Here is a 28,000-nt window from a genome sequence, read left to right as displayed (position 1 = left end):
AGCAAGAGAGGGAGGAAGGAAAAGGAGGAAAAATCTTGACAAGAATATATATTAGAGCAACCAATAGAAAGGTAATCCCTGGAAATTCATGAGTTTTAAAATAAGATGCATTTGCCTGTAGTAATCCTAAAAACCTACAAGAGAATATTCAAGCAATAAACCTCCCATAACTCATATTTAACCTTTAGTCATGTAGAACTACATATTAAATAGCTTAGCAACTGCACGCTGTGTAAGTGCATTCAAATACAGAAAAAAGTAAACGCTACACCTCCCTTAACATGCATTACACAGCCAAGAACATCTGCCAGCTGACCCTGTAATCCAATCGCTTGTTCAGAAGCAATCACAGCTTTAGATAAGAGCTCCACAATTTCTACATGCGATGCTCATTTTCTTTAAGAGATGTAGTAAAACGTAGGCAACTAACACTTAAACGATTGTCAAACACTTAGGAGCATAAAATCCATGAAATATCATGCAGGAATATGTCATTATCTCAGTATCTCTGTATAAATATATTAACTGTACTCAACTGAATTTATGCTAAGAAGCTGTGTTCTAAATAGACCAAAAAAACTGCACTACCACGACTGAACTGATTCTAGGAGGACAGTCTTCTATGAAGGTTTCTGTAATTCAGTAATTATTCACATCATTCAAATACATTGTTTTGATTGTGATAATTGCCCTCTACTCCATAGCAGTAACTTCGCTGAAATACCTGCGTTGGCAGAGCCCTCAAATGGTGGGAAATGGTAAAAGAAAACTGTTGTGCTATTGTTTCTATGCTCTCTGCACTTAAAATTCATGCCAAACATCTGAAGGGCACTGAGGAGAAAAGAAAGACATACAAGGGTCCACCAAGAAGCCTAGAAAACAACTTTCAAAAGAAGAGAGTTAAAAGACTATTTGGCTTGATGAAAAATAAACATAAACTGAGCACAGGTTTTAATTATACAGTACTGGAAAATGGAGGGTTCTACAAAGTAACTGATTAAGCAATAACAAGACCCAAGCTCAGGAGCAATAACTTTAAAAAGATAACTAAAAATAGTGGAGGAGATAATAAGGGAAATCTGCTGGCAGCAAAAGTTCATTCTTGGTTTTAAGTTGTCTCAGGTCTTCATCAGATCATAAAACACAATACAATATTGTCAACCAGAAAAAGATAAGGAGACTCCTAGCACCAAGGTGACCTAGTTTTCTCATGTCTGACACCAAAGAAAAGTACTGTACTGCAGGTATTAAAACCAGATTATACGATTATGCGAAAATAATTAGGAAGTAATATATTAACATATGCAGAATTCTGTAGCATTTTGCTCTAGGATTTAAACACTGCTCTCATCAGAGGAAAACGAAGACAATCCTCCCTACACTGGATTAAAGACGTGTTCAGTTTAGCTAAACATCAGTGCAGCCAGCTAATTCAGTTTGCCATCTGGGCAGGGGATGTTTTTGTCCTGCAATGTGACTAAGGAATACAGCACTTTTAAATACCAAGTCCAGTAGGCACAGAGTGAGACTCCTTATTGCTCAAAGAAATAAGAAGCAGATTAGAAGCCAATGAAGAGAAACACAGACACCTGCATATGTGTGTGTATATACATATTCATACATACTTGTTACTTTCCTGGGAATGAGGCAAAAAGCCACAACTACCTTGAAATTATACCAGCCATAATGCTCTGCAAGTAGCATATATCAATAAACCTTACAAAGACATGAATTCCAAATTAAGACAATTTCTTTCCTTCGATATCTTCCAAAAGGGTTTTGAAATTAGTACATCTAATGTGTGTGGGAATAGGCAACACTTTATAGCAATGTTACCTATCATCAGAAGTAGTCTGCTGTGTCTGTGGGTGACAATCCTGGTATCTTTTCATTACAAAGGAGCTTATTGCTACCAAATAACTTATTGTGGGAATTCATTTTGCCTCTTTGGTGATACCTTTGGTGTCTTTACCGTTCAAGTCCTACACATTACGCAACATATTTTTCATGTATATATTTTGACATACTCTGCAAATTATACACATACATATTCATAATATATATCAAATCCCTTTGGCACGATAGTTTCTGCCCTATTAATTAATTTGAATAGTTGAATTTGAAAGCAATAAAGAACAGGCTAAACTAAATCGTGCTTCATCAGTGTTAATTAGCATTACTAAATAATCCGTAAATGTAGGAAATCTCTATTAGTTTTGCAGATACACATATAGCATTAAATAGCACTTAAATAGGTGCTGGCTTGGTTTTTTTTTTTTTTTTTTTAAGAGTAGCAATTTAAAGACTATTTTCCTCTGATGGGACACTTCAATATTGAATACACAGAGATTAATGTTGAAGGGAGCTTGTGCTGTGTCAAAGGGAAATATTACTAAAAATAGTAAAGTATACTTAAACAAATGTATGTTTCTGCAGCTACCATTGTCTCAGAGAGAATTAAAGACTTTAAAAACACCCATGACATCTGAGATCTCTGATATTTATAAGTTGTCCAGGTGGGATTATTTGTTCAGATCTTCCTGAGGTCTGGGAGATAAAAATTGTTTTTATACAAGAAATACAGCGCTTCAGGTCAAATTCCGCTGTAACGTAAGCATCTTCCCCTCAATCCTCAAGAAGTTCTAGGAAGCCCCATGAAACTCAAAACTAAGTTGGACCCCCAAGATTATTCCTATTTGTAATTTCAATACCAGCTCGCTACCTAACGATCCCAACTAAAACCACAACAAGCACAGTGAGATTTCTGTTGGCGATTTAACACACTCACCTGATTCCTGAGATCCAGCTTTGGGCAGGGGCGACCTCCATTGTAGGGTTTCTCCTTCAACCACTTGGATCTGACTTTCATCCCTGTCCCACAGGAAGAGCTGCAGGGGCTCCAGCTGGACCAGTCACTTAATTTGCAGTCAAAAGGGCAAGGAACCGTGCAAGATTCTTCAATGTAACCTAAACCAAAGATTGAAGACAGAGGTTTTATAATCATTCCACCTCATGAACTCTGATCCGCTAATGTCTCTCTGCAATCTGTATAATCAACTCCAAACGAGGGCTTCTTCAAGAGAAGTTTGGCTGCCTGACAGCACTTTCCCAGTGCAAAATTATGATATTATTTGCAAAGAACAGCAGTGACTAAAAACAATATCTTGGTTTAGTCCAACGATCACCAGGATGGCCATGATAAAACCGACTGATGTAAAGAATGCACACTGACATTGTTGACCGTTGTGAAGCAGGCAGTAGACAACAAGTAGCAGTTATCCACGCTGTAAGAAGTTGGACATGACATATTCTGGAAACCTATGTGTATTCTGAATTTTGAAATCCTCTGAAGCACATGTTCTGCAATCTGGGTGGGATGTCTTCTTGGCAAAAGCTGAGGAAACATGACTCCATCTTTCTCCAGGTAGTTTTCCTCATACATCTCTGCAACTACTTTGACTTCTCAGTACTTTATAAATGACATTTGAAAACACTGCTTTCTCCTTCCCTGCCTTGACACAGAAGTGCTTCCAGGACCACCTCTTCAAATCAGAATTCTGGACAGCTGCAGGAACAGCACCTTAATGAATCAAAACCCAGCAGTTTCTCAGGACAAAGCCAGGTTTCTTCCTCACAGACCCAGCACCACAGTTGCTCTAGGAAAGCATGAGTGAAGATTTTGTAAAGCACACTCCAAGGGTGCCTGAGTCCTTCTCCAGGAATGCCTGGTCACAGCCCTTGACCAGCAGGTGGACAAGCTCCTGCACATCCCCATTCACTGTGCTGTGCTCATTTTCAAGTTTCCATTACCTGGTTGACATGACTCTAGGTGCTATTAGATTTAAACAAAGAAAAAGATTTCATGTTCAACCATGAAAGTCAGTGGCTGCTAGCATCAGCCCTTATTACAGATGGCTTAGGTCTTCTGACAGCTCCAGTAATTAAGGTAATGGAAATAACAGAATTTCATCCCTACCATATTTCTGTTCTTACTCATTTTTATGTCCTTTCTGTTTGGTCTTCAGCCCTCTAACCCTCCCTATGTAAACCTTACCTACAGAATACTAAATTAGCTGATTTAATTATGCTCTAAGAAGGATTTCTCTACTCTCTATCAAGGTGACAGTCACCACAGCAGGAGAAAGCACAAAAATACGTAATAAATAAGAAAGGAGAAGCAGCTTCCCTCCAAAACCTCTGGATAAGAGCCCGGAACATCCAGGAAACACTGAAGCGGAGGCAGGGAGATTAGCCGTGCCCAGCAGCCAGATTTACTGGCTCTGCTGCATCCAAACCAGCTACTGACTCCAAGCCAGGACTGTGCTGCATCCTGAGCATCGACCCATAGCAGCAGCACACAGATGCGCTCCTTGTTTCACTGTGGAGAAAGCTTTCAGACTCGGTTAGGTATCCCCCACCTAGAAAATATCCTTCATTTAGCAGCACAAAAAGTACTGACATTGTTTTAGCAAACAGTGCCTTAAAAAATGCTGGAAACCACAGCAGTTCCCTCCTTCAGCTTAATGATGCTCTGTTTCTTCTTCAGCTTCGTGCAGCTCTCTCCTCCCTCTGCCTTAGCACGACCACCCCAGTAGTCTGACAGCTGCAATCATTTCCCCTAGCAGCTCCTGCTGTAACTCTTTCCTAAGCTGCCCAGTTGTCCTCGGGCAGCATGAGGTGTTTCACTTTGTTCCCACTTATCTCTGTGTGCTGCATTCCCTTCTCATCTGCGGCTTCAGAGCCATTGGCATTAGATATCTTGATTATTTCCTCACCAATCCAAGGCAGTAGTGAACACATTTGAATATATCAACTTTGCATGCTTTGTGTTCTCATCTACCTGAGATGACACCCATACACACACACATACAAATATTTCCACAACAGATTCATTTTCTGGACAAAATGAAACTTGCAGATTTCTCACTAATATCTTATTCAGCCTGCTTAGATTGTCACTCAAAGCGGTTCATAATGTGTTATGATAAGGAAAAGAAATTTCTTCATGATAGATTTATGAGCAGCATTTCTTAGGCAGTTCTTCAAAGAGTTCTGTTCCACCACCGTATGAAACATGACTTTTCCTTGGGCTGTATGACATCCTGGGTAATTAACTCTTAACAGAAACATAGAAAGTGCCTTGTTTAAAAGGAGGATTAAATAGAGGAGCTATCAACTTCTCAGTGAAGGCAAAATGGGCTAAGTCTTTTGGCAGTTCAAGACCTACCTCTATTAAAAACATACAAATTAAAATAAATAGAGAAGTAAGAAAAATAACAGAGAAGTTTTAATAAAACTAAAGAAATCTGCTTCACTTCATTGCAGGGAAGTGTGGGGATCCATCAACGAACCAGAGGTTTTCTAAAGATTTCCTGATGCTAAGAGTCCAATCTACTGCATTCTGCATTTCCTCACCCATATTTATAAATTTAATAAGTAAAAATAAAAAAAATAGCAAGCTAGAAGAGTGATAAATTACCTTAATGTCCAAAAGAAACAAATGTTCCATATTAAATAGCGGTAAAAAAAAATCAGAATCAAGACCTTCTCACAAACTGTCATTATATCTTCCATTAACCACTTGAGGCTTATCCTGTGCTGAGATTCCCATGATCAAAGATTTCATCCTATAACATAATAATCTGCAAAAATATTTGTGTGATGAGTTTGGTCCCTTGGCACAGATATATCATGCCTTTACTGATGCCTTGTTATGAGAAACTCATTAATAATGTTGTACTCAGCTCATTCCCAGCCCTTCCAGTGCCCATGAGAATGGTATATTTGATTTTCTCAGTAGGAGCCATCAATGGCCTGGCAGTGTCAGGAGTCGAGAAGAGTTTGGTCTGGAAACAGACAGTAAACCTTGTCATGGCATTCCCAGCACACTTCAGCACTGGCACAGTGCATAACAAATAACAAATGAGAAGTACCATTAAGACCAGTTATTAATAACAAATTCTAAATGCAGGCTATAAGCAGTGGAAACAACAATAAAACACACAGATCAAAAACAAAAAATATTTCTAATAGTAAAGAAATGTGAACAGGAAAGAACATAAATGTATTTGTGATTTACTGTCACTCAGCTTGGGGAGATTAACTCAACCCAAGCTCAAGCTCAACCTTGTTTTATCAGTGTCACTAACACCTCACTCATCCATTTTATTCCCTTTTCTCTCTTCCATAGAACCTGGTACCAGTACTGGTCAAGTTTCAAAGACCTTCTGCAGGAAGACATCCTTCTCTCCTCCCCAGCCTGTTTCCCACATTCACCATTCTCTTGAAGCTTCCTTTAATCTTTTCCTCAAAATCTCAAACACCACTGAACTAAAGTGCCTCTGCTTTAGAAAAAACAGTTGAGAAGCTCTGCAGCATCTGAACCATCAGCCAGCTGCTGCAAGCTACTAAGCTGGGGCTGCGAGCACAGGTAAGACAGAGATGCAAAAACCAATGCACGGGATATTCAAGTACACAGTTGGAAACATGCTACTGGGAATAGCCCTGAATTGGCAGGGAAAATTGAACTGGATGATCAAATAAGCGATTTTTCGTGCTTAAGTGCTATTGTTTTACTACTGAGACACTGCCAACGTAATAGGATGAACAAATGCATTTACCTAGGCTGCCAAGCTCATTTTACTATTATTTATTCATTAAGAACAATGTTGCTCTACAAGCCACAAATGGAGCCTCATCCCTGAAGCATCTATAATAAACAAAGGACCCACCAAATACAAAGGATGTACTGGAAAGGCACAAGATGCAACAACAGCTATTATTCTTGTCTCATTTTTTTTCTGTGCAACCCAAAAGAGATGAAGCGAGAGGGGGCAGACAGATAAAGTAAAGATGGTTTGGTGGGCGTTGGAGGCCAAGGCTCAAATGCTTGATGCAAAAACCATTATTCTTGTCTCATTTTTTCCGTGCAACCCAGAAGAGCTGAGGAGGTGGCTGAATGATGATCTGGGGATATCACAGGGTTCAGGTGGGGGTAGTAGGAGACACAGAGTGATTGCACTGCAGAATAGAGGGGTGAGTTTTTGTAGTACAGCTTCGATCCCTACATGAATGACACAGGTCACATTAGGCACAGCCAGCAAGGGGCTGCAGCATGTCCCTCTCCACATTCCAGACCCTGGTGGGGGGAAGCAGGCAATTAGAAGATTTACAAGCTAATGGGAGACACTGACATCCACCTGATTGTTGTACTTCCAAGTGATAAATTTGCCAAGGGTGTAAGGTCTGTGCACAGCGTTAAACAAATGTGCCAAAAGGATTCCAAGAGGCTGATGGAAAAGTGTTTTGAAAATAAACAGCATTCCTCCAGCAGCTCTGGAAACAGATGCACTTCTAATTGAATTGGCTTTAAACTCATTTGTATCCTCTCTAGCATATTTCATCATTTCAATTAACAAACTTCTAGCAGCATTACCCTTGTTAGTAAACCTTGAGGTGCTTCATAAAATTCAAGGTCATTACCAAGAAAGGGACAATTCTGTGCATCACCACTACTGGCACTGACACAAGTGATTTCCCTTGGAGCCTCCAGGATAAAAGGCATCACCTTTCAGCTAACAGGGGAGAAGCAAAATGGACAGTGACGCCAAAGAAACGTTTCTAATTACACACCAAAGGTACAGGGGAAAAAGAGTTGATTCATTTTCCTATTAATATTTACCTTCATTTAGCAACTAGCTGTGAAGAATGTAGAATAACACCAGTAAATCCATGCAGCACTGAAAGTCTAATAGCTAAGGACTTCATTAGCGGGACCTGGTGGACCATGGCACCCAGTGAGCCACATTCTGCTGTGCTGGAGCTCTGGGATATCCTACAAAGCAATCTTGTGCTTTAAGTCAGGTGAAAACAGCTTTGAGAACAGACTGCAGTTAAGGGACCAGCTCTGCCAGCTGGGTACCAGGGCTGGGGCTGCTCCAGAGCATCCCAGCAGATGTGAGCAGAGACTGCCAGCACGTTGGGAGCTACAAGAGGAGCTCCTTGTCCTAAGCAAGCCCACTCCAAGTACTTAAACCTGCCTCAAGGGCAAACATTGTTAATAAACCTGGGAGTCTTAAAGTTTTTAACAACTTCAGTTGCATCTGAACAAGATGTAATATTGCCACGGAATAAATGTTTAATCTTTTCTTTTCCCCTAATATCCAAGGATTTGAGAGATTGGATACATTATTAGTTTGTGAGCCAGGGAAATTTAAAAGATAATGTAATGAATGCATTCATTAAATGCACAACAACAACAACAAAAACAGCAGAAATAACTTTTACATGGAGTGTTTTGCAAAGCTTGAATAATAGACCACCTTAGCTAATTTATTCCCACTTGCTCCTCTCAACAATAAGGCACGTGCTCTCTTTATCTCATAGCAGACTGATTATAGATTCTAAATAGACCAAAAAGGACTTTGTAAAACATGCTGGTAAGTTTAAGTCATCGTTATTGCTATTGAAATTCATCCAAAGGTTGGTTTTATTGTTCAATTTCACAGCCTCTATAAATCCTGACAAGGCAGTCGGGTTGATGCTGACTTTGCATTATGATTCCTAATTTCCTATGATTTTGCATTTCCTTAAAGAAATTGCAAGCTTATACCTTGCCTTAACTATTAAAGGTAACAGTTGATACATTTAATCCGTTAACTAAATAAGAAAAAAATCCAATAATTAGCACAACCCTTGTAACAGATTGCAAAACAAACTGAGAACCCTTCAGGAGAAAAGAGATTCATCTGCTGCCTTCTGAGTGCAAATAAACAGGACCTTGCTGCGTACACTCACCTTGCAGGGGACTTCAGATTCATACAGGCAGAAATTCACCACACAAATCTGGCCTCCAGATCTCAAAGACACTCATGGCAAAGATCCCTGCTCCCCCACAGCGAAGGAGGATTGTCTGCTTGGGATGTCTTAAGCAAGTCCTTACTCAAATAAAACCCATGCATTGGAATCAAGGGCATTTAAGAGTAACAGCTCAAATCTGTTTTCCTATATACTTTGCTCATCATGATGCAACTGGGAAAACCTTCTGCTCTGTCCAAGCAGAACTGAGTAGCTTCCTTTTTTTCCCCCTGTGACTTTAGCCTCAGTATACTGGGAAAGAAATACACCCTACTATATTTTATTATTAACTGTTTAGCATACGTGGCTTTACAGGCTATTCAATTCATAGCAAAAGCAGATATAGCAAAACAAACCTGATACAACATTTACTTTTTATTATTATTATGAGAACTAGATAATATAACAAGGCTGTTTTTGAAGGCTGTACACACATCTGCAATACATCATGAAGACAAAATTAAATTGTCCAAAGAACGTCAAATTCCCCTTTCTCATACATCTGACTTCTCTCAAAGGCCCAATTCCACAGTAGCTGCAAAAATAAATGTACTCTGCAGAGTGCTCTGAAGAGTAATATAGACTTGGGCTATTTGGACTGAGCGGGAAGCATCTTCCAGAGCCAAGGGTCCAGCCCTGAGAGAAAGCTGCTGCTAAATAGCACCAAAACTATCTGCCCCCATCAGTAAATCATACATGGCCCAAAGGTCAATGGTTTCAGTCCCTGCTGGAGTACACTAAGAAACTCAATTTCTGAGTTCGGGATCCTCCATGGAGAGCATCTTTCTGCCAGTTTCCAGACACACAACGTCAGGCATTGTCAACACAATATGCCACCTAATTTCAGCTGCCAAGTTATGAGCCCAAGACACAGGCAAGCCTCATTTAAACAACTTAGCTCAGGCAACTCTACAGTTTCCATTTCACAGAATGGCAAATGCTGATACATTTCCTTGCATCCTGACAATTAGCAAGGATTGAGCACTCTAATACTGTTACTATTTTGGACAGCACAAACCACCAGAAGACTCTACAGAAGGGACCACAGAGCAGTCAGATCAATTTGCAATAAATATTATCAAGGAGGCTCATGCCTACACGAATAAAAGCTGGCTCTTTTTTTGGAATGCACATTTCTTGTACTTTAATTCACAAACCTGAGAAGCATTACCAAGCACGAGGGCCTCTGTTCCAGACCAGGTCATCCCACTCCTGAAAGGCACTGAGGAGCTCCTGAGCCCACACCAACCTCTGCAGCCTCTCGCAGTCACAAGTGACACAGTGACCTCTCCAATCAATACATTCAAATCAATACACTGCCTTAATCCCTTCTTGTCTCATTGATGCTAACTGAGAAACCTAACTACATGCTTTAATCATAGTTGCGATGCTTTAAAAATGTCATTAAGCATTATCACCCTCAGGAAAATCTGTAAGTGCTTTTCTGAAAGGCACATCACTGCTGCAAGGTCCAGAACAAGCTCTCCTGATGAAGGTACTGGCTGCAATTCCTGCTACCAGATGTCACCTTGTCACAGAGGCATGGACACAAAGACATCTGACCTTCTTAAATAAAGTTGAGCTAAGAGAAGCATCTGCTAGAAGCAGGGTTTTAAGAAGAATCCTCCTTGATTTTAACTGCTTAAGCACAGGGACAACAGCACAACTGACTCAGATGATAGAAAACGTTGAGATGGGAATACTAGGACATTTTCATGATGTAAGCAGGCCCTAGAACAGAGTACTGATGTACTGAATTCGCTTATAGATTTTTGTCCCAATTTTGCAGTGTGACTCTGAGCACTCCAGTTGTGTACTTCAGTATCCTCCACTGGAGCATTACCTGGCCAATAAATTCAGACAGTAGCAGAAAGCAATGCAATCTTGTTGAGTACCACAGTTGTAAACAGCCGCTCCTCTGTTACCAAATACAAATAAGGTCCAAGATATCCGAGAGAATCTGTCTGTAGTGAGGGCATCCAGAGCTTTGCAGGCCAAGCTCTCTGTCATTTCATAAACCACCTTCACTTAACGGCTCTGGAGGACAGAGATTTCTAAGTGTATCTCACACCCAGACATAGACTAAGGAAGGATAACTGCTCCGTTACTCATCAACATCATTATCATAATCCTTAGAGAAGATTGGCCTTAGGTTTAAATTTACCTGTTTCCTAATTCAGGTGCATTCCTTCAGAGCTTCTAAACACAGCCACTGCAAGGCTTCTAAGTTAGCCTCCCAGACTCTTTGATCAAGCAGACAACATCAGGCTTCTTCAAAAGATATCCACCACTTGGCTACATCCCAGTTTTGTGCTACCCTTACTGTATGCAGTGCATCAACTTGTCTCATTCAGACACTGACTTAGGTGCAGTAAGTGGAATTCTTAATTTTGTAGAATTTGTTCCATACAATCACAAACATATGAAGTTGCCTCTGAATTATCATCATACATTAAACCTCACCAGAAGCTTTACAAATTTGTTCATCAGAGCTATACAAATGAAACCAGTCTAAAGAACACTGGGACAATAAACCTTGTATGACACATGAAGAATACTGTTAACATGTATTTGTCACTTCCCAGCTCAGTTGCACATCTCTCAAAGGGATCGTGAAGCCCTCTCTGAGCATGAAAAGTAGAGATTTTAACACTAGAGTGAGCTCACTAAGAGAATTTCACCATTCATAAAATGACTTCAGTGAAAACAGAAGTTCTTATGCTTCCAGTATATGATATTAAATGGAATGATACACAGGGAGAGAAAATTGCTAATTCCTTCTACAGTAACATTTTACTAGAGCTTTGCTTTATAACAGGCCATATGATAAATGCGTTATTAAGCATGAAGAGACAGACCACATTTCCAAAAGACACACTTTATTATAGACTACTGCAGAAGTCAGTAGCAGGTTGCCCAGTGTCTTAACTTGCTATCAAAAGCGCTCAAAGCCTCTGATAGACTCTGTTCCCACCCTGAGTTACTATTTCTACACCAAAAGCATTCTCAGATCCCATGGAAGAGCTTTAATCAAGGTGTCAAAACTAGAAAAAGTGGCTCAATCTAGTAGCAGAAACAAAAGACAGGGGCACAAGCAAGGCTGGGCAAAGGGGGGACAGCAAGCCAAGGCTTACAATACATCTGCTGCACCTGAGCATGTCCAAACCCTTGAGGGTTATATCTCTCTGAACCTAACAAAAAACTCCAGCACACAGCTAGCTAGCACCCTAATGGCATGCAGCCTGCTTCACCCCATAGCAAGCACTAGGATTCCCAGGGATAGCTATCTGAATAGCTCCCAGTCAAACTTAACATTCCAACGCAGAAACCCAGATGTGAGGTTAGTAAAAAAAGGAAAAAGTTCTTCCCTCAGTCTGTTAATGCTATCTCTTCAAAAGAGCTGTTTTATGGAATGCAGCAAAAAAAAACAAAGGATGGGGAAAAAGAATAGCACATATCACTACAACCAAACATCAGCAGCATCTACAGAGAACGTTGCTCAAAGAGCTCATTCTCTAAATATTTTCTTGTAAGATGCGTGCTTGCTTGCTGTTAAGACAAAGATCTGGAAGAATGTGCATTCCTACATATTAGTGCCTCAGGGGAAGTCTTGCTTTAAATAAACTTCTTTGATAGACAATTTGCCCCATTCAGAAATAACTGATGGCTTGGTTGGTTTTGTTTTTTTATTTGCCTTTGATTCTGCTGCCAGAAAACCATAAAGAACAGCAATGTCTGAGCAGCTGTCTTCTGATCCAATTACATTTGATAATTCTTTTAACATACAGGAAGTAAGAACTGTGGCCGAATTTTCTTACGGTGAGCAGATTTTTGGAAAGAAAAAACAAATAAAAGAGAAGGAAGAGACAGCAGGAGAAGCACTGTTCTTTGAGCAATGCAAAGAGAGCAGTAAGAAAAAACTCGAGCATACAGACAAGAAACAGAGGGCAGGGCCTTTACAGCCCTGCTTCTATCCCTACAGCTCCATTGGCAGGCACAGCTGTAATTAAAAGTGTCACTTCACATGCAAGGAAATGAGCAGAAATGTTGGAGAAAGGTCCAGAGGAGTACCCAGATGGGATTTTGGGACTAAATTTAGAAGCTATTTTCCTTTGAGATAGCAGAAAAACTCTCAAAGGTGACAACAGCTTTAACGAGTCCTGAAGTGGAGACTGAAGACAAGATAGGACAGGTCTGTGTGCAGTGGGCAATGCCATCCTGTCACCTGTGATACAAACCTAGCCTTAATTCCCATGTCAGATGGGCAGAAAAACAAGGTGAACTTGAGGCTGAAACCTCTTCCTCCAGTAATCTTCAAAAAAGTTTGTCCTGCTAAGTAATAAAGTCATTTATTTCTAATAGAAAAGATGCATAGACAAGAGAGGCACAAGAGAAATCTCAAGAAGAACAATGGTAAGATTTCACCAAGGCCAAATGCCAAACAGTAGCGGTGCAGCACAGTCTGAACACCAAGCCCACATATCATCAGCAGCTGATTGTATCAAGACTACCTAAATGCTTCCATACTTTATGCCAAGCTTAAAGTCCAGAACTGGAAAAGAACAGGTAGGCATGACTGCCAACTCTGCTTGTAAAAGAAATGAGGCAATCAAACACAAAGGCTCATTCATAGATGTTCACTGGATGCTGTTTATGGCAGTACAGAAATGTCCTAGTGCTGAAACCAGTGGATTCAGACATTAATGGTTTGTGATAAAAAATGAAATTTCAATATGCAATTCTAGTCAGGTGAAAAAAAAACCTGGAATTATGGTACCGCATTAGAAGGAAGGCTTCATGTTAGCAAGAAGATGAAAGATGGAGGGTCAGTCACAGCACGGGGCTGCTTGCAGTAGCGTTTCAGAGCGGGACTGTGTGATAGATCCCTGGTAGATCATGCAGTGTTCATAAAGCTGGTGGCCAGCATTTGGACGTAAGGGCTAGCAAACCCTCAAGGAATATCCTGGGTAAAAGCACAGCTTTACTGTGGGCTGACCTTTTAGAAAATCGGACTTCACAAGACTCAATTCTACCTGGCTTTTAGTGACAGGAGTTAAAACTCCTGAACTGTGACCTTTGCATACTGTCCTAAATCTCTCAGCACCAAGGACACAGCTGGACAGGGCAGAACTGCTGTCACTGCTGGTGAGTGCTGTCCCTGCTGTGCCTTGGGCAGACAGTACTCCTCCAGCAGCAACAAATGAAAGTTTTTAACTTATCTTTCTGCAAATGCTTGCTCCGAGAGCAATGTTTTACACACACAAAAAAAAATGGTTTGCAAATGAGGATCACCCATCCCAGGTCCTCATGAGAACTGACATTCTCGGGGGTGATCTTGTCAGCAGCATTCACAGCAGCAGTCCCATGGAGCTGCTGGAAAGCAACTGAGGGACACCTCTGCATGAGTAGAAATAGCCAGGGATCATCTCAGCAAACTGCAATCCTCTTTGATTTCTCCAGAGGCAACTAAACCATGTAAGAATACATTCAACAACTGAGAGTAAGGAGCACTATTATTCAAAAATGTAGAGATAATTCAAGCTTTTTATGGAGGCTGTGGGTCGATGCCCACTGCTTGATGATTTAAAGCCAGGATTTGTTTGTCTGTTGTGTCTTTCTTCCAGGCTCCTGTTGTTGTGAGCAAAGCAGAATTTGAATAGCATAAGCACATTTCATAAATTCCAGCTTTCCATAAATTCCCCATCAGATCAAAAGTGAAACCCCTGTGGAGCAGCACAGAAATCTCCAGCCTTTGATTTGGAACAGATGAGGCACCCTACGTTCCTCTTCCAAGATTTAACCCCCCCCCCCAAAAAAAAAAAACAACGTGAAAAAGATACACCACCAACAAAAACCCATTGGCACAGCACACAAAAAGGAGAGGCAAAGGATTCACATGAAATAATTCAAAACAAAGGAGGCAGAAATGCAAACCCAGTACAAGGAACTCAGATGACAGGCTGAAAGAAGCAGATGAGCTGCAATTAGCAGAACAAATTCACATCCAAAGAGGATGCTCTAAATGCCAACCAGCAAACAGTGACTACGGAGAGGTAAGCTGAAAGCAAGACAATCTAGTTGTCTGATGGGAGGGACTAATTGAGGCAAATTATCAATTATATTTCTGTAATACAGTTGGACCCATTTACCTCTATCCTTGATTTCCTAATCACCTTTCCAAATTAAAGAAAGGAAAAGGAGAATGAACCAACTCCAGGAGGAAAGATTTAGTCCGGTTTAGAAACTGCAAGTCAAACATTTCTTGGGCTCACTGAGTGGACCATCAAGGAAAATAATGACACTACTAAAATAAAGCAGCACACTAATCACAAAAGCTGGTCATGCGAAAAAAAACAACATGCTGTGTTGTTGTTTTTTTTTTTCCTGGACATCAAAGAAAAGCTTTGGTGCAGAAAGAAGTTTCAGAAGAGTCTGAGATTTGTACTTCTAAGGGCCTCAGACCCTGAACCTCTCTGAGGAGTGATTAATCTCTACATTAGGCACAAATTCATTGTTATGTTCACATATCGCTGATACATTCACACAGTAAGTCACATTGATGTAGGTGGATTAAATCCTATGGAAGTTTAACAGCCTGGTTTCAGTCACGGAAAGTGAAAATCCTTCCTCCAAGAAGGCAAAAGCCTGAAGTTTGCTCTCTAAAAAAGCTATAAACTGACCACTTCTATTTTTCTACACCTTGCTCTTGTGGTATTATCAAGTCTGGGACAAACCTAAATCTGCTTCTAAGGCAAACTTTGTAACCTCAGGTGTGTCCTTCTACATTTTGTAAAAATTCTTCATAGAGACCTAGCAAAAAAAAGTAGGTTTTACAAATTCTCACTTTTGCTCAAAGGGGAAAAAGAAAGAGCACTGTCCTGGCAAAAGGACAAGAGAAGGAAACAAAGAGAAGTCAGAAGAGCTCAAAGAAAGAGAAAAGGAACATGCTTACCTCCAAAGGAACCTGCTTACCTCCAAATCTCCTGAAGCAATAGCAACGCTTAAATATCGCAGTGACTGGCATTCAAATAGTAAGGCCATGGCTTAATTAGATATAAACATCATCACATAGAAAATGTCACAAGGTTATCTGATTCTAATTGTGAACAAGACAGACTAAGCTGCTCAGAAAAACCAGCCATGAATAATTTCTCAGGGCTTAGCAATTCTGCGTACTTCTGTAATTTGCTCTTCTCTATTACGGTTGAATAACATCCTGCTAATTATTAATTGGATAATGATTTGTTTCTATCACTAATTCAACAATATGTTCAGAAGTGCATTTTGAAAGCTCCCAGCTCTTGAGACCATAAATATTGGTCCACTTAACTGCTCTGGTTGGAAGGCAGGTCCCAGATGATGAAAATTGGAGACCAAAGTCAGAAACATCCACATGCTCCAGAGAGGGACACAACGCTGCCTTGCAGAGAATGGAAGGTACCCAGCACTGGGTAGCAAGTGGGAGTGCAGGTACAGGATCCAACTCAGGAAAGGTTTTGAGGGATCATTGCTTTGGTCTGTTCAGGACTCCCAAAGGTTTTACACCTCATTGGACTGTCATGTGTATAGGTTAATAGGTTCATAGGTTCATAAGGTTGGAAAGGACCTACAAGATCATCTAGTCCAACCATCCTCCTATCACTATCCCTACCCAACTACTAAATCAAATCCCTAATGGGATTTGGGAGTGGGTATGGGAGGATGGGTATGGGAGGACTCTGCTGTACAGCACTGACCACCCCTGTAGCCTCTGACCTGGATCCTGTTGCAATCATTTCTGCTTGGATAAAAAGCCAAAGACAAGAAAGTCAACAATTATCTCCTGAAGCTATCACTCCCTATCACCTACCTAAGAAAAGTCTGACCATTAAAAATACCACATAAATATCACTGACAGGCTTCAAGGTTATTCAGAGAAGCCCCACACATAGACAAGCTCTTCTTTCTAATAGTGATAAAAGCCTTGAGGTTTTCAAAAGAGCAAGACACTACAGTCAAATCCACCATTCAAAGCTCAGCAGCTCTCTTTTTGCAGAAGAAAAGGTAACGTTGTGGGGGTAAGGTATAGCATTCCTCCATCATGGGCCACAGAGGCATAATCAATTGGTACAACAGCACATTGTTGAAACACAAACCACGGAAAGCTGCTTTATGAATCCATGCAGCCAGCTGGAACAGTCATAAACAGCTGCGAGAGGAATTCACTCCAGAACTGAATCACTTAATCAGGATGTGTTGGGTTTTTTTTCCGTTTGTTTTTTTTTTTTTTCCTTTTATCACATGCAGCTCAGGCTGCTGATCCTCATCCTGAAGACCCTCCACAGAGCAACCTCTCCATTCCCTTCTGCTCAGGAACATTAATGGCTCCACTTGTATTTATTAATATACTCCTGAGACTTCATTTCTCCTTCTCCCATTACACAGCTCACCAAGTCTTCCAACTTATTGTACCACAGTGTGGTGTCCTAAGCTTTTTTTGGCTGGAAGTCAAAAAGCATTAGTGTTTTGGGGGCAGCATGGGTAAAAAACTTGCTCTTAAGATGATGCTTTGGCCTGTAAATCAATTTAGAGTTTTTAGATTAACTGCAAAATAAAGCAGAAGGGAGAAAACACCCAGGTGGAATGACATCTGCTTGTTTCAGCTCTGTTTTTGCCCCACCTCTAAGGCATGTGTTCGATATCGATTATAAATACAGACAAACTGCTTCTAGGACAGAAGTACAGCCTAGAGTCCCAGCAAGCAGTGAAGCTGGAATATATACTGTATATAATTTGGAGCTAAAGGCTGACTGAAAATTACAAGGACAAGACCACTGACTACTGAAGTCACATGTAATGAGCGATATAACAAGGACATCACAGACTTACTGCAATTACAACAAGACAGTATCAGGAAAATCCCACGCTGAAAACAACTCAAAGAATTTACAGCTTTACTGAAAAGGAATAGAAGTTTACAACCAAGTAAAAGCTGAAGTAGGAGATACCTTCAAAGAAAATGCTGATTGAAATGCAACTTGTCCCTCTAAACTTTAATCTAGACTTCTATGGAATTAATACAAACAACAGAAATCCATCTGGTATTCCACCAGTGTAGTCAACTTTATGCTCTTCTATTCTATTTCAATTGCAGAAATGCATCAGACAGATGGCAGGAAACCTTGCTAGCAAAAAGGATAAGAAGAAGTTAGTAGAACTGTGTCACAGCAACCTCATGAAAGCTGTCCTAATCCAGCAAGCACACAGCTGCACTCATGTGACAGGCTCCAAAGTGAACCCTTGAGTGGATGGCTGAGCTCAGCATCAGGTCCATTTACATAACTTGTGCACTGTTGGTTTTTTTAATCCTTACCTGAGCTGCTACAGCGAGATGGTTCCACCAGTCTGCCGGCCTGATCGTAACAGGCAACAGCTCGCAGCCGCACGCCCTCTCCACACTCCTTGGTATCCCCATGGGATTGCGTTTCTGCCTGCAGCTCTAACTTCCCTCCTTGGATAATGCAGTCTGACCAGTTTCCATGGGGTTGGGAGGTAAACACTTCACAGGGGCACAGCTCTGTTTCAACCTGAGGATAAACTTCTGTGTTCTGGCATTTGTCTCGCTTTCTGCTTCTCCCTGTTCCAACCAGAGAAATCTGTTCGTTAGCTTAACATCTGCTACTTTTGATAACGACATGTCATATTATTTATACTTGCAGGAATTCAACACATTAGAACCAAGACAATCTGAATGTTAATATCCAGGAACATTTCCTAGGCATCTCTTTGCTGCTGCCAGTGCTTTGGAGTGCAAGGACCATGTATTTGTCTCCAGGGGCAACCAGAGAGCTTGGAAATACTGTTTTGATGGATAGAGCAGGGAGCAAAATGCAAAGCCTTGTTGTACTAAAAGTCTGCTCAGAAAGCGCTTTGTAATTTAATATAATATCACTTTTCTCTAATTATCTGATGCAAATAAATTGATTGTTTTGTCTCTATTTGCTTGCAATCAATGGTTGCCAGGACAACCTAGAAAGGACTCCACATTAGCCACAACTTCTTCTTTGAGGCTACTTTACAAATTAGTTAAAGATGCACTCTGCACACAAACTGTACTTTGAAGAAAACAGAAAAGATAATCCTCAGTAAATTATCAGGGCTGGAAAGTATTTCAATGGTTACAATTGGTTTAATCTTTTCTTTTGCTCTATTCCTTCAACAGGCTTTAAAAGAAGGCTATTTACAGATCTTTCTCCTTCAGCAACTTTAGGAAAGCAGAAGCATTTAAATGAACCTGCAGAGCAGCTCTTTGCAACTGCACTCTGCAGACCCTGCTCCTGGAGGACTTCTAGACATGAGAAGAGGTCCCTGGAATGAGATAATGCAAAGGAGAGAATCCATGCTCCCTGAATCCCTACAATTGCTCAAGCAGAAAAAAGCTCTGTGCACAGCCTCTGAAAGGTAAAATCAATGCCTTTCTTGGCATGGGTTAGGCAATGTGAAGTGGAGTAATCTTTACGCTGTCTGAGCTCAGGAATGTCTTTGTATTTGGCATCCAAGCAGAAGGGGAGATTCATCTTCACTAACAACTGCATCTGTATCACATTCTCAAACACCCCTTGGGGATCTTGCACACTCTAAAAATACTTCTACAAAAAGTTTTTTAAAGCTTTGATCTGAGAAGAAATGTTTTCTCTTTGCAATTGCAGACAAGTATGATACTGAAAACAAACAATAAGCTGTATACCCAACAGCACCCTTGCTAGTCCAGCAGTCATTTCAGCAGGAGCATGAGTTGGCCTTAACAAAACCCGTTTGTGTACAAACATGCATCTCTGCAAAGAGAAGAACCCTTCATGCTCTCGTCCTTCAAACCCCAGCTCTCTGAAAAGCGTATGTCCAGAGTCCTCTGGAAACTGAAGTTTGCAAGCACAAAAGGATAATAAGCCCAAAGAAATCAAATAATGCCAGCATCGTTTTTTTTCCAGCTGGCATTACAACGGCAGGCAAGCCTTAAATGAGAGTGGGGAATGAGCCCCAGGAAGGTACGTGTTTTTGTGTGCCTGGACCCATGCCCATCTCCCTGCGTGCCCGCACAGCAGCTGGTCACCTGGAGCCCAGGGACGAGCCACACTGGCATCTACAAACCCAGCTACCATAGAGGACTACGGAAAAGATTTGAATTAATCTTTATTATCCTCTCTGACTGTAACAAACAATACTTACATGTAAATTCAAGTAAGAGGCACAACTTCACATGCTTCAAGGCTTTAAATAGATTGGGAATTCTCTAGTGGCAGAGGAATTTGGGGCTTGCCATGGCTGTGTGGTTTCTGAGTTTCGGCAGGAAACTGAGCACTAACAAATACTACCAGGTAGCATGTACTACACATAAAAACTAAATGACATTAAGAAAATATATTTCTACATAAAATGTAATATATATGTAATATACTGAATATTTGACTATTTATTAACTGAAGACTGGCTTAAAAGCTGCATTTTCATCATAATGACTTTGAATTTTGATACATTTTAATAAGCTTCTTAAATAATGACTAATTTTGTGTGTAGCTGATGATTACTTACAAAGTAAAATGGATAATACTGGAAACTGAGGGGGAGGCAGGCAAACAGTAAACAATTAGCAGACTCCCACTAAATAACCTTATTAATGAACTCTTACAATTAACTCAAAGACATACACAGTGTTCTGCACGGAGGTGCAACGTATACATCCTGAGAGAGAAGGTGAAATGCAAGTGTAGAAAGGACTCTTCAACACCATGAAGTACTCCCCAGACAGCACTTCTCTTGGGTCTTTGGACTGAGCTCATACTCCAGCTATATGATGAAGCCACTATCAATTAGTATGGGTGAGGAGACAAGCCATCAAAGGTTGGATATAGAAACCATTTCTGGTCCACTTGTGTGAGTAGATCCATGTTTGATGCAGAACTGAATGAGAGAGAGTGCAGGTAGGGCCATACTGTTTTGCAATTTGTACACATGTTCATAATGAGAATTCAGATTTAAATCCACCTGCAGGTAAATATTCACCTTTTTCTTATGGTATCATATTTTCTGTAAGATCACGCAGATATTAATCTGGTAGGGATGGAGGATTGCTACTGCTTTAAACATACAAGCATCAATATGGATAAGATTTTAGAATATACTTTGACAGAAACAACAGAGGATTTTATAATAATGATTTTTATGTAGAAACAAAATCTTTATACTGAGCCATACTCGTGAATGGCTGTTTGATGCCATTATGTCTATATATTGTGATTGCTACTTACTAAAAACTTGGATCATTTCAGCAGTAACAAACCGAATAACAAAATAATCATGGTACGAGTGCTTCTAGAAGAAAGGAACAGTGGTAGCCACCACATTTTCCTGCCATTTTGTTCCCAGGCATTATCACAGCAGATACACTTATGACTATGCTAGTTTTCCACTTCACAGTAGAAGTCTTTGAAGGTTCACTTCTAGCAGTGGAGCTCACCTCCAGAAATGGAGCACGCTAAAACCATCTGCACCACAGCTCTCAGACACAAAACAGCAATATGACAAGTTATGAATGTTCAGGATAACAAGAACAAATTTACTGTAAACATGGAAACAGTGCAATTCATTTTGACTTGGTTTAGCTATATGAGGGGGAGACAAATCCTAATAAAGCAAGTTGCTTCCAACCATTAATGTCCTAGTTACAAAGCTTTCCAGTTTGGTCAGCATTCAAATAACATAATTACAAACCACAACAGCAAGTATGGAAGAATGGTTTGAACCAAAGTTTTTTGTGAATATATATAAAAGATCAAACAAAGCTGTTTTAATGATACCGTTCTTTCTTCATCCATGGTATTAATTTGCACTGTTGAACTACTGGATAGTGCTATGCACAAAACTCCCAGTTTTAAACTTTATCCTAATTTCAACAATCAAAAACTGAAAAAATATATTTATTTTTCTTCTTATATGCGCATATGCTTTATGCTTCCCACATTAATAGGTCAAATAAACTAGCACAAGGCATAGTCACCATTCAGTTTACGTGTAGAAACAGCTTCCCACCACTGAGGCTTTTTTGCAATATTCTCATCCTGAAAGGCACACGCATAAAGAAAGCAATGCTCAGAATCAGATCAAAAAGCAATCAGCAATGAATACTATTCTGTCTGGGATTTTCCAGAACTCCAACATCTGTTCACCAGCATCTAAGAAACATCACTCAAAAGCCTCATCATTAGATAAATATTAGAAAATATTTTACCTGTGAGTGATCGTCTCCTTGTTTTCGTTGATTCACAATCAGACGGGCACGCTGTAAATTTAGACCAAGGGGTAAATGTGCAGTCATCTTTGCAGGGAACGTGACAGTCTTGCACAAGAGGTGGCATAGGTCCAGCCCATTTCATGCATTCAGAGACATCAGCAGATTCGTTGTTCTCTGTCAGGCACATAACATCTGGAGAGTAAAAGGACAGAAAACTTTGTATTGTTCTGTGTGTTGCATTATACTGTATTTAGTCTCTGTGCTTCATGAAAGATTTGATCCTCTGGATTAGCAGCTGATTTATTTTAAGGTCATTATTCATGCATCACTCAAACATGTTCTAAGAGCTTCGCAAAACCATAAAGACACATTCATATTCAAGCAGTCTGTTAACTAAATGATGATATAAATTCAATATTCTCAAAGAGGCAGTCATTGTAAGCACTGGGGCAACAGTTCAACTAATGATACATTGTACGACCAAATGAGAAAAGATATTATACCACAGCTCCATGCCATAAAGCACATTTGGTCGAGGTCAGGATTCCCAAGCTGCAGTGCACACATCCCCCATGGAACTGAAATTTCTTTGAAGTGTGAAAAAATAAAATAAAAGAAAGCTCCCTTTTCCGCAGTTGTCATCCTCGCTGTATTTCAGATGAAGAGAATAAGTGTCTGAGCAGCAGATGCTGCTTACAAAGCTCAGTGCTTCTTGCAGCAAGACGTAAGCACCCTCCAGACACTGTGCCCTAAACAGTGTGCCACCTCTTGGGCTCCTTTCTCTCTGGTTATATAAGCTTTTCTATCTCTTTTATATAGATGAAGATGTTTAGGAGAAACAGCAAGACCCACGGCTTCCCTTCCTTGGCAATCCTGTGACAGATAGGGAATGCAGCTTGCTTTTATGGCATATGACCACTTGCTATAAGAGCACCAGTGAATGGATTTGTTAACATGAAAACCAACCAAACCCAAAAAGCAGTTACTATCTGGGTGACAGGTGAAGACAATGTCGCTCTGTTGAGCTCCAACCAATTGCAGTGCCTTTGCAACCTTTTTCAGTGCCTCAGCACACTTACACAGCTTTACCTCTGCATATGGCACTGTCAAGGCTGATCCCCTGCCTAAAGCTTTACTTTTAAGACTGGGCCACGGTAATTCGAAATGCACAGCACTGGGGTGAGGCTGAGGTCTTGAACTTGGACCTATGTGCATGAATGGTCCTTTAAGAGTCAAAGGGGTTTGCCAAGATCACAGCCCAGAACCAGCACGCACTGACTTTCCCCACATTTGTTTTTAAGCCAATTCCCTTTTCCTTCAACACTCCCATGCTTTTTTTGGAGCTAGCCTGCAACTATTTTTTAAGGTGGGTAAAGGCACTGAATAGTCATAGCGGAGGACAAATGTATTAATGCAAAAATCTGAGTCACAGGAAGCCTACAATAGAACTTTCTGAAGTTTCAGTGAATTAATAAGTAACTATAATAAATAAAAATAGCCTGCATATCATGGAGCCTTTCATTTCATTAATAATAATTAATTCTCAGAAAATCTCCAAGATTATAGGCTATTTATATCCTACATTGTAGGTTAACCAAGGCAAAAGCAAGGTCATGACTTGATTAAAGTAATGAAGTCAGGGACAGAGTTAGGAATTAAATTTGTCCCCAAGAGTTTAGTTATGCCAGGCTCTCTGACTTCAGGCAAGTTCACAAGTTGTCCCATAATGCTCCAGAAGATGAAATGATTTAATCCAGATATTATAATTTAACTTCAACAACCTGTGTTATTACTTTGTGGAGAATACTAAATAATTCAGATTTTCAAGGCTGAATATATCTCTTCTTGTTGTTGGCACTTTGTGTAACTAGAAGCCTATGAAGAAAAAGGGAAAAATAACTCATTGTTTTCTTACAGTTTAAAGATTCACCAAAGTGTAACTTTGCCACAAATTCACACAGATTTTGTTTTCAACTATGATGCTGCATGGGAGTAAGGGGTAAGTCAGCAACCACCTGGAAATAAAAAGTAATTTATTAAAATGTAATTATATTTCTGAGGAAAAAAAATCAGCATTTTAAAGAGAATGCACATGGCAAGCAATCATGAAAAGTCTCTTTAGACTCGAGTGACAGTAAATCAGCATATTAATAACCACCTCTAAACTGCTGATCCTAGCCTTTCACTTTCAATCCTTTTGACCTTTGCCATCTCTCCACAGTGGAAGGCAGCAACTCAGAGACGTTCTCTTTCTCAATTACGAAAGCAGAAGGACAGAGGTCACCGCACTGTATGGGAAAGCGGTGTAATTGCCCTCTCTAGAAAGGTTAAAGAAGTAATAGACTCTGCTGCCCGAGGTCTTTGTAGCCTCATTACCTTCAGCAAGGACACTAAAGATTCAGCAACACAGAATCATGAGGTGTATGCAACACTTCTGAGCATTGCTGCAGCAGCTCCAGGTGAGCAATATCCTGTGCTGCAGGCCGTGTCCAGCAATATTTGCAATTGCATAATAAACTATCCCGTTGCAATGTTTGAAGCTATGTGACAGAAGACCACAATTCATTCCCAACATTTATTAATGGCAACACAAGGGATGGAACTTTTAAATATTAAGCGTTAGCAACCACATTTGAGGTGGATTATACCTCACATAACAAAATCCTGTCAGAAAAATTTAAAATGAAAATGTAGGCTTTAAAGAGACCCTGAAGACTCTCAGAGATCAGTGAAGGTAATCGCATTTCTGACATAAGAAGCAACGACAAAAAAAACATGGAGACAAGAAGGAGTTGAAAAGTAGAAAGTGTAATGTTTTGTCTGAGAAGTGACATCTTGAAATGCACCACGGAGAATCAAGAGTGAGGAGGAGAGGAATGAGGCTGATAATACCGACAACAATGTGAAATAAAAGCAAGTGGGAAATGAAGGCAGGTAGACTTCAAAGCTAGAGCAAGAAATTTAAATTAGTGCACAGACAGCAAAGATTCAGAAGACTGAGTGAGGAAAGGTGAACAGACTTGGTCAGAATGGCAACGAGGACTTTCCTGGGGAGGACAGAGGATAATCATGGGGATTTTAGGAAGAGAATCTCCTGTGAGGTGATTATGGACAGGCAGGTAACTGTAAATTCAGTATTTCTTCTCCATTTTAATAATTTCTTAAGTGCATCTCCTGGTAGGTCCATCAGGTCATTTCTGACAGAAGAAGCCCTCAGTATCACCAAGGACAGAAGGCAGCAGCAGCAAAGCAAGGAATCCAAAAGGCTATTTCTGAAGCCTAATATACTGCTCAAGGACCAAATGTTCAAGCAGGTTTCCACTCTCCTGGAGTCCTGCACTTGTCAGTGCCAAGAGAGAATGCTACTCTGGAGGGCACAAAGGAGCACATACTGGGTGGTGAACGGGTTGCTTGGCCAGGACAGGTACTCCTTGTATCTGCACAAAACAAAGTACCAGCATGAATATCTGTGCCCTCGCACAGTTTCCTCAAATGGGTCTAAGCAGGATGATGCTTTTTAATTATGTTAGGGTATCCATTTCCAGTCAGTCTGCAAACATCTTCAACAATGATGCCAACACATGACTTCTCCAATTTGGTCTGTATTATCTCCAAGATTAGGAGTTGAACATGCCTGATCTATGTGGCATTTCAGTCCTAAAAAACAGTAGGATTTCTGCTACATGCATATGCTATGTCTGAGATAAGCAGCACAAGCTGCTAGAATAAATCAAACAATAAAACAAATGCCTATTAGGGCATTTTAATGTTTCAGAAGTACAAGGTAGGAAGTAGTGTTACTGCTGGATCCATACTGGTGGTTTGCTCAGGAAATATTCACCTCCTGTTTGTCTGCTGCAAACTTATTCCTCAGTTAAGTCAGCTCTTTGAAGACAAAAATATCTTCAAGTACAGGCACTTCTGGAAACAGAATGAGACAAATTTCTTTTTAATGGACCTTCAGAAAAGTTAATAAAATTACTCATCCTCAGTGGTTTCAAACTACTGATTGGTTTGGCTCACGTATGTTCTCTTTATATAAGAAATATTTCCTCATAATCCTCAGGTCTGTCACAATGGTTTTAAATAAACTTGTACCACAAAGCAATTTCTGCTCTGTCAACATCTCTTTTTTTTTTTTTTTTTTTAAATTGGGATACCACTGAAGGGCAAATACAGCCCATTTTCTGCTCTATGCATTGAGAAAACACAAAATCATACAGCAACTATAAGTCTCTCCTAGACATAATGCGTGATTGCCACCTCTCTGCAGCATTTAAAATGGGACAAATATGAATAGAAACAGCTACTAACAGGACACTGCCGGATAAAGCGTTTCAAATATTGGTTTCCTTGAAGAGAAATGCAAGATTTCATTTTGAAGTCCTGCTATTTCTTATTAGTACCAGTAAACAACCAAACTGGAATGAAACACTTGGGTCCAAGCTCCAGGCTGACTATTTAATGCAGTTCTGTTGGCATAAATATCAAACAAGTTGGCACACAAAAAAGTACATCTTCTCCATAACAACAAAAACAAGATCACAAATTAAACAAAAGGTAACCAGGTTCCAAATGCTAAGAGAAAATATCTTTTTATAAAGAAGTGACCAGAGAAGCAGGACTGGGAGAGACGAAGTCAGTCCCACCCTGTCTGGGGCCCAGCACTGTGGGACATCCCCACAGCATTGTTTGTAGGCTGCATAGTGTGGAGGCAGCACAGGCTTCCTCTCAGGGCAGAGCTGGAGCTATATAATGAACATTTAAGATGCCAGCAAAACTAAGTGATTAATATGAGCAATGAAAATAGCAGAAGATGCAACTGCTTTGCTTCAAGGCATAAGTCAGCTGCTACCTGAATGGTGTCAGGAGGAAAGTCCCCTTTCTGTCAGTGTGGGGTCCTGCAGGGACACAGAACTAGGATCACTAACAAGATATTCAGTATGACAGTCCCTGCCTTCTTGTTCTGTATTTACACCCGGCAAGAGTGTACTTGTGTGCCATCATCTTAGCATAAGGCATAAAGAAGCATATGGAAGCTATATTCTTTAACTACATTTATCTTAAATTAAAAGTAAATAGCAGACACTAATCTATAAACTTGAACGCTGTGAAATCAAATGTTTGTACGCTGACAAATTGCAGAGATGCCAACTACATCTTTAGAGGATGCTAAATCACTATCAAAGAAGCCTGTGAGCACCCAATCAGGGGAACTCAAGTCCTCTCCCTGTGCTCACACCTGAATTACCACTCCAGAGATGGTTCTAACAAAAGAGAACACTGAGATAGAAATATCATAGGCTCAACATTGCAATAACATAAATATAGTTCCTCTTAAGTAAAAATCCAGTTATGGACACTCTCAGCAATCATATTCATTTACCAAAGTTATAATCAGTTCTTTTAAAATGTATTTTCTAAAGAATAAAAACTGAAGAGTGAGAATATCAACTACCAGGCACTACAGTTATATTGTACTATGGCACTTCAATTTGGAATATCTAAATTGGTGCTGACAAAACTCTGGAATTAAATGTCATTAGAACATCTGAAAACAACGACTGATAACTCCAGCAAGATACATTAAAGCCAAACACCAAAAGCAAAGCTCTGCAGCAGGGTAATTCAGGTGGCTGGACTTAATACAGGAAGATGCCTGATGAGGCTAGGCAAGAGGCCTAGCCCCAAAGGGAGTACAGACAACTCTGTAATAATCTTCTCCAGTTTCAAATTCTAAGAATCTGAAAAAATTAAAGACAGCACGTAAAGTCAAATGAACTATTTCAGTGTGGCTGTTTATCTTTTCATTGTTCAGGAAAATTCTCATTACCCCTCAACAGTAACCCAGTACCTAGTCAACTTACTTCTTACACA

At 40.2% G+C, this 28,000-nt stretch overlaps 1 protein-coding gene across 1 annotated transcript in view; it reads right to left on the bottom strand.

Moving 5' to 3' along the window:
- The window catches only part of THSD7B (thrombospondin type 1 domain containing 7B), a 243,907-nt gene that overhangs the window by 75,336 nt on the left and 140,571 nt on the right, over positions 1–28,000 (bottom strand). Inside the window, exons 12-14 of the mRNA XM_065750321.1 lie at positions 22,121–22,315; positions 18,209–18,472; positions 2,789–2,967 (exon numbers count right to left, since the gene is read on the bottom strand). Of these exons, the coding sequence (XP_065606393.1) occupies positions 2,789–2,967; positions 18,209–18,472; positions 22,121–22,315 (638 nt within the window). The remainder of the gene's footprint in view (positions 1–2,788; positions 2,968–18,208; positions 18,473–22,120; positions 22,316–28,000) is intronic.

Source organism: Cyrtonyx montezumae, unplaced genomic scaffold (assembly GCF_038088225.1).
Source record: "Cyrtonyx montezumae isolate F1298 unplaced genomic scaffold, pur_monq_1.0 scaffold_7, whole genome shotgun sequence".
Classification (NCBI taxonomy): Eukaryota; Metazoa; Chordata; class Aves; order Galliformes; family Odontophoridae; genus Cyrtonyx; species Cyrtonyx montezumae.
The sequence above is the reverse complement of the archived record's forward strand: the minus strand, read 5'-3'. Positions and strand labels throughout refer to the sequence as shown.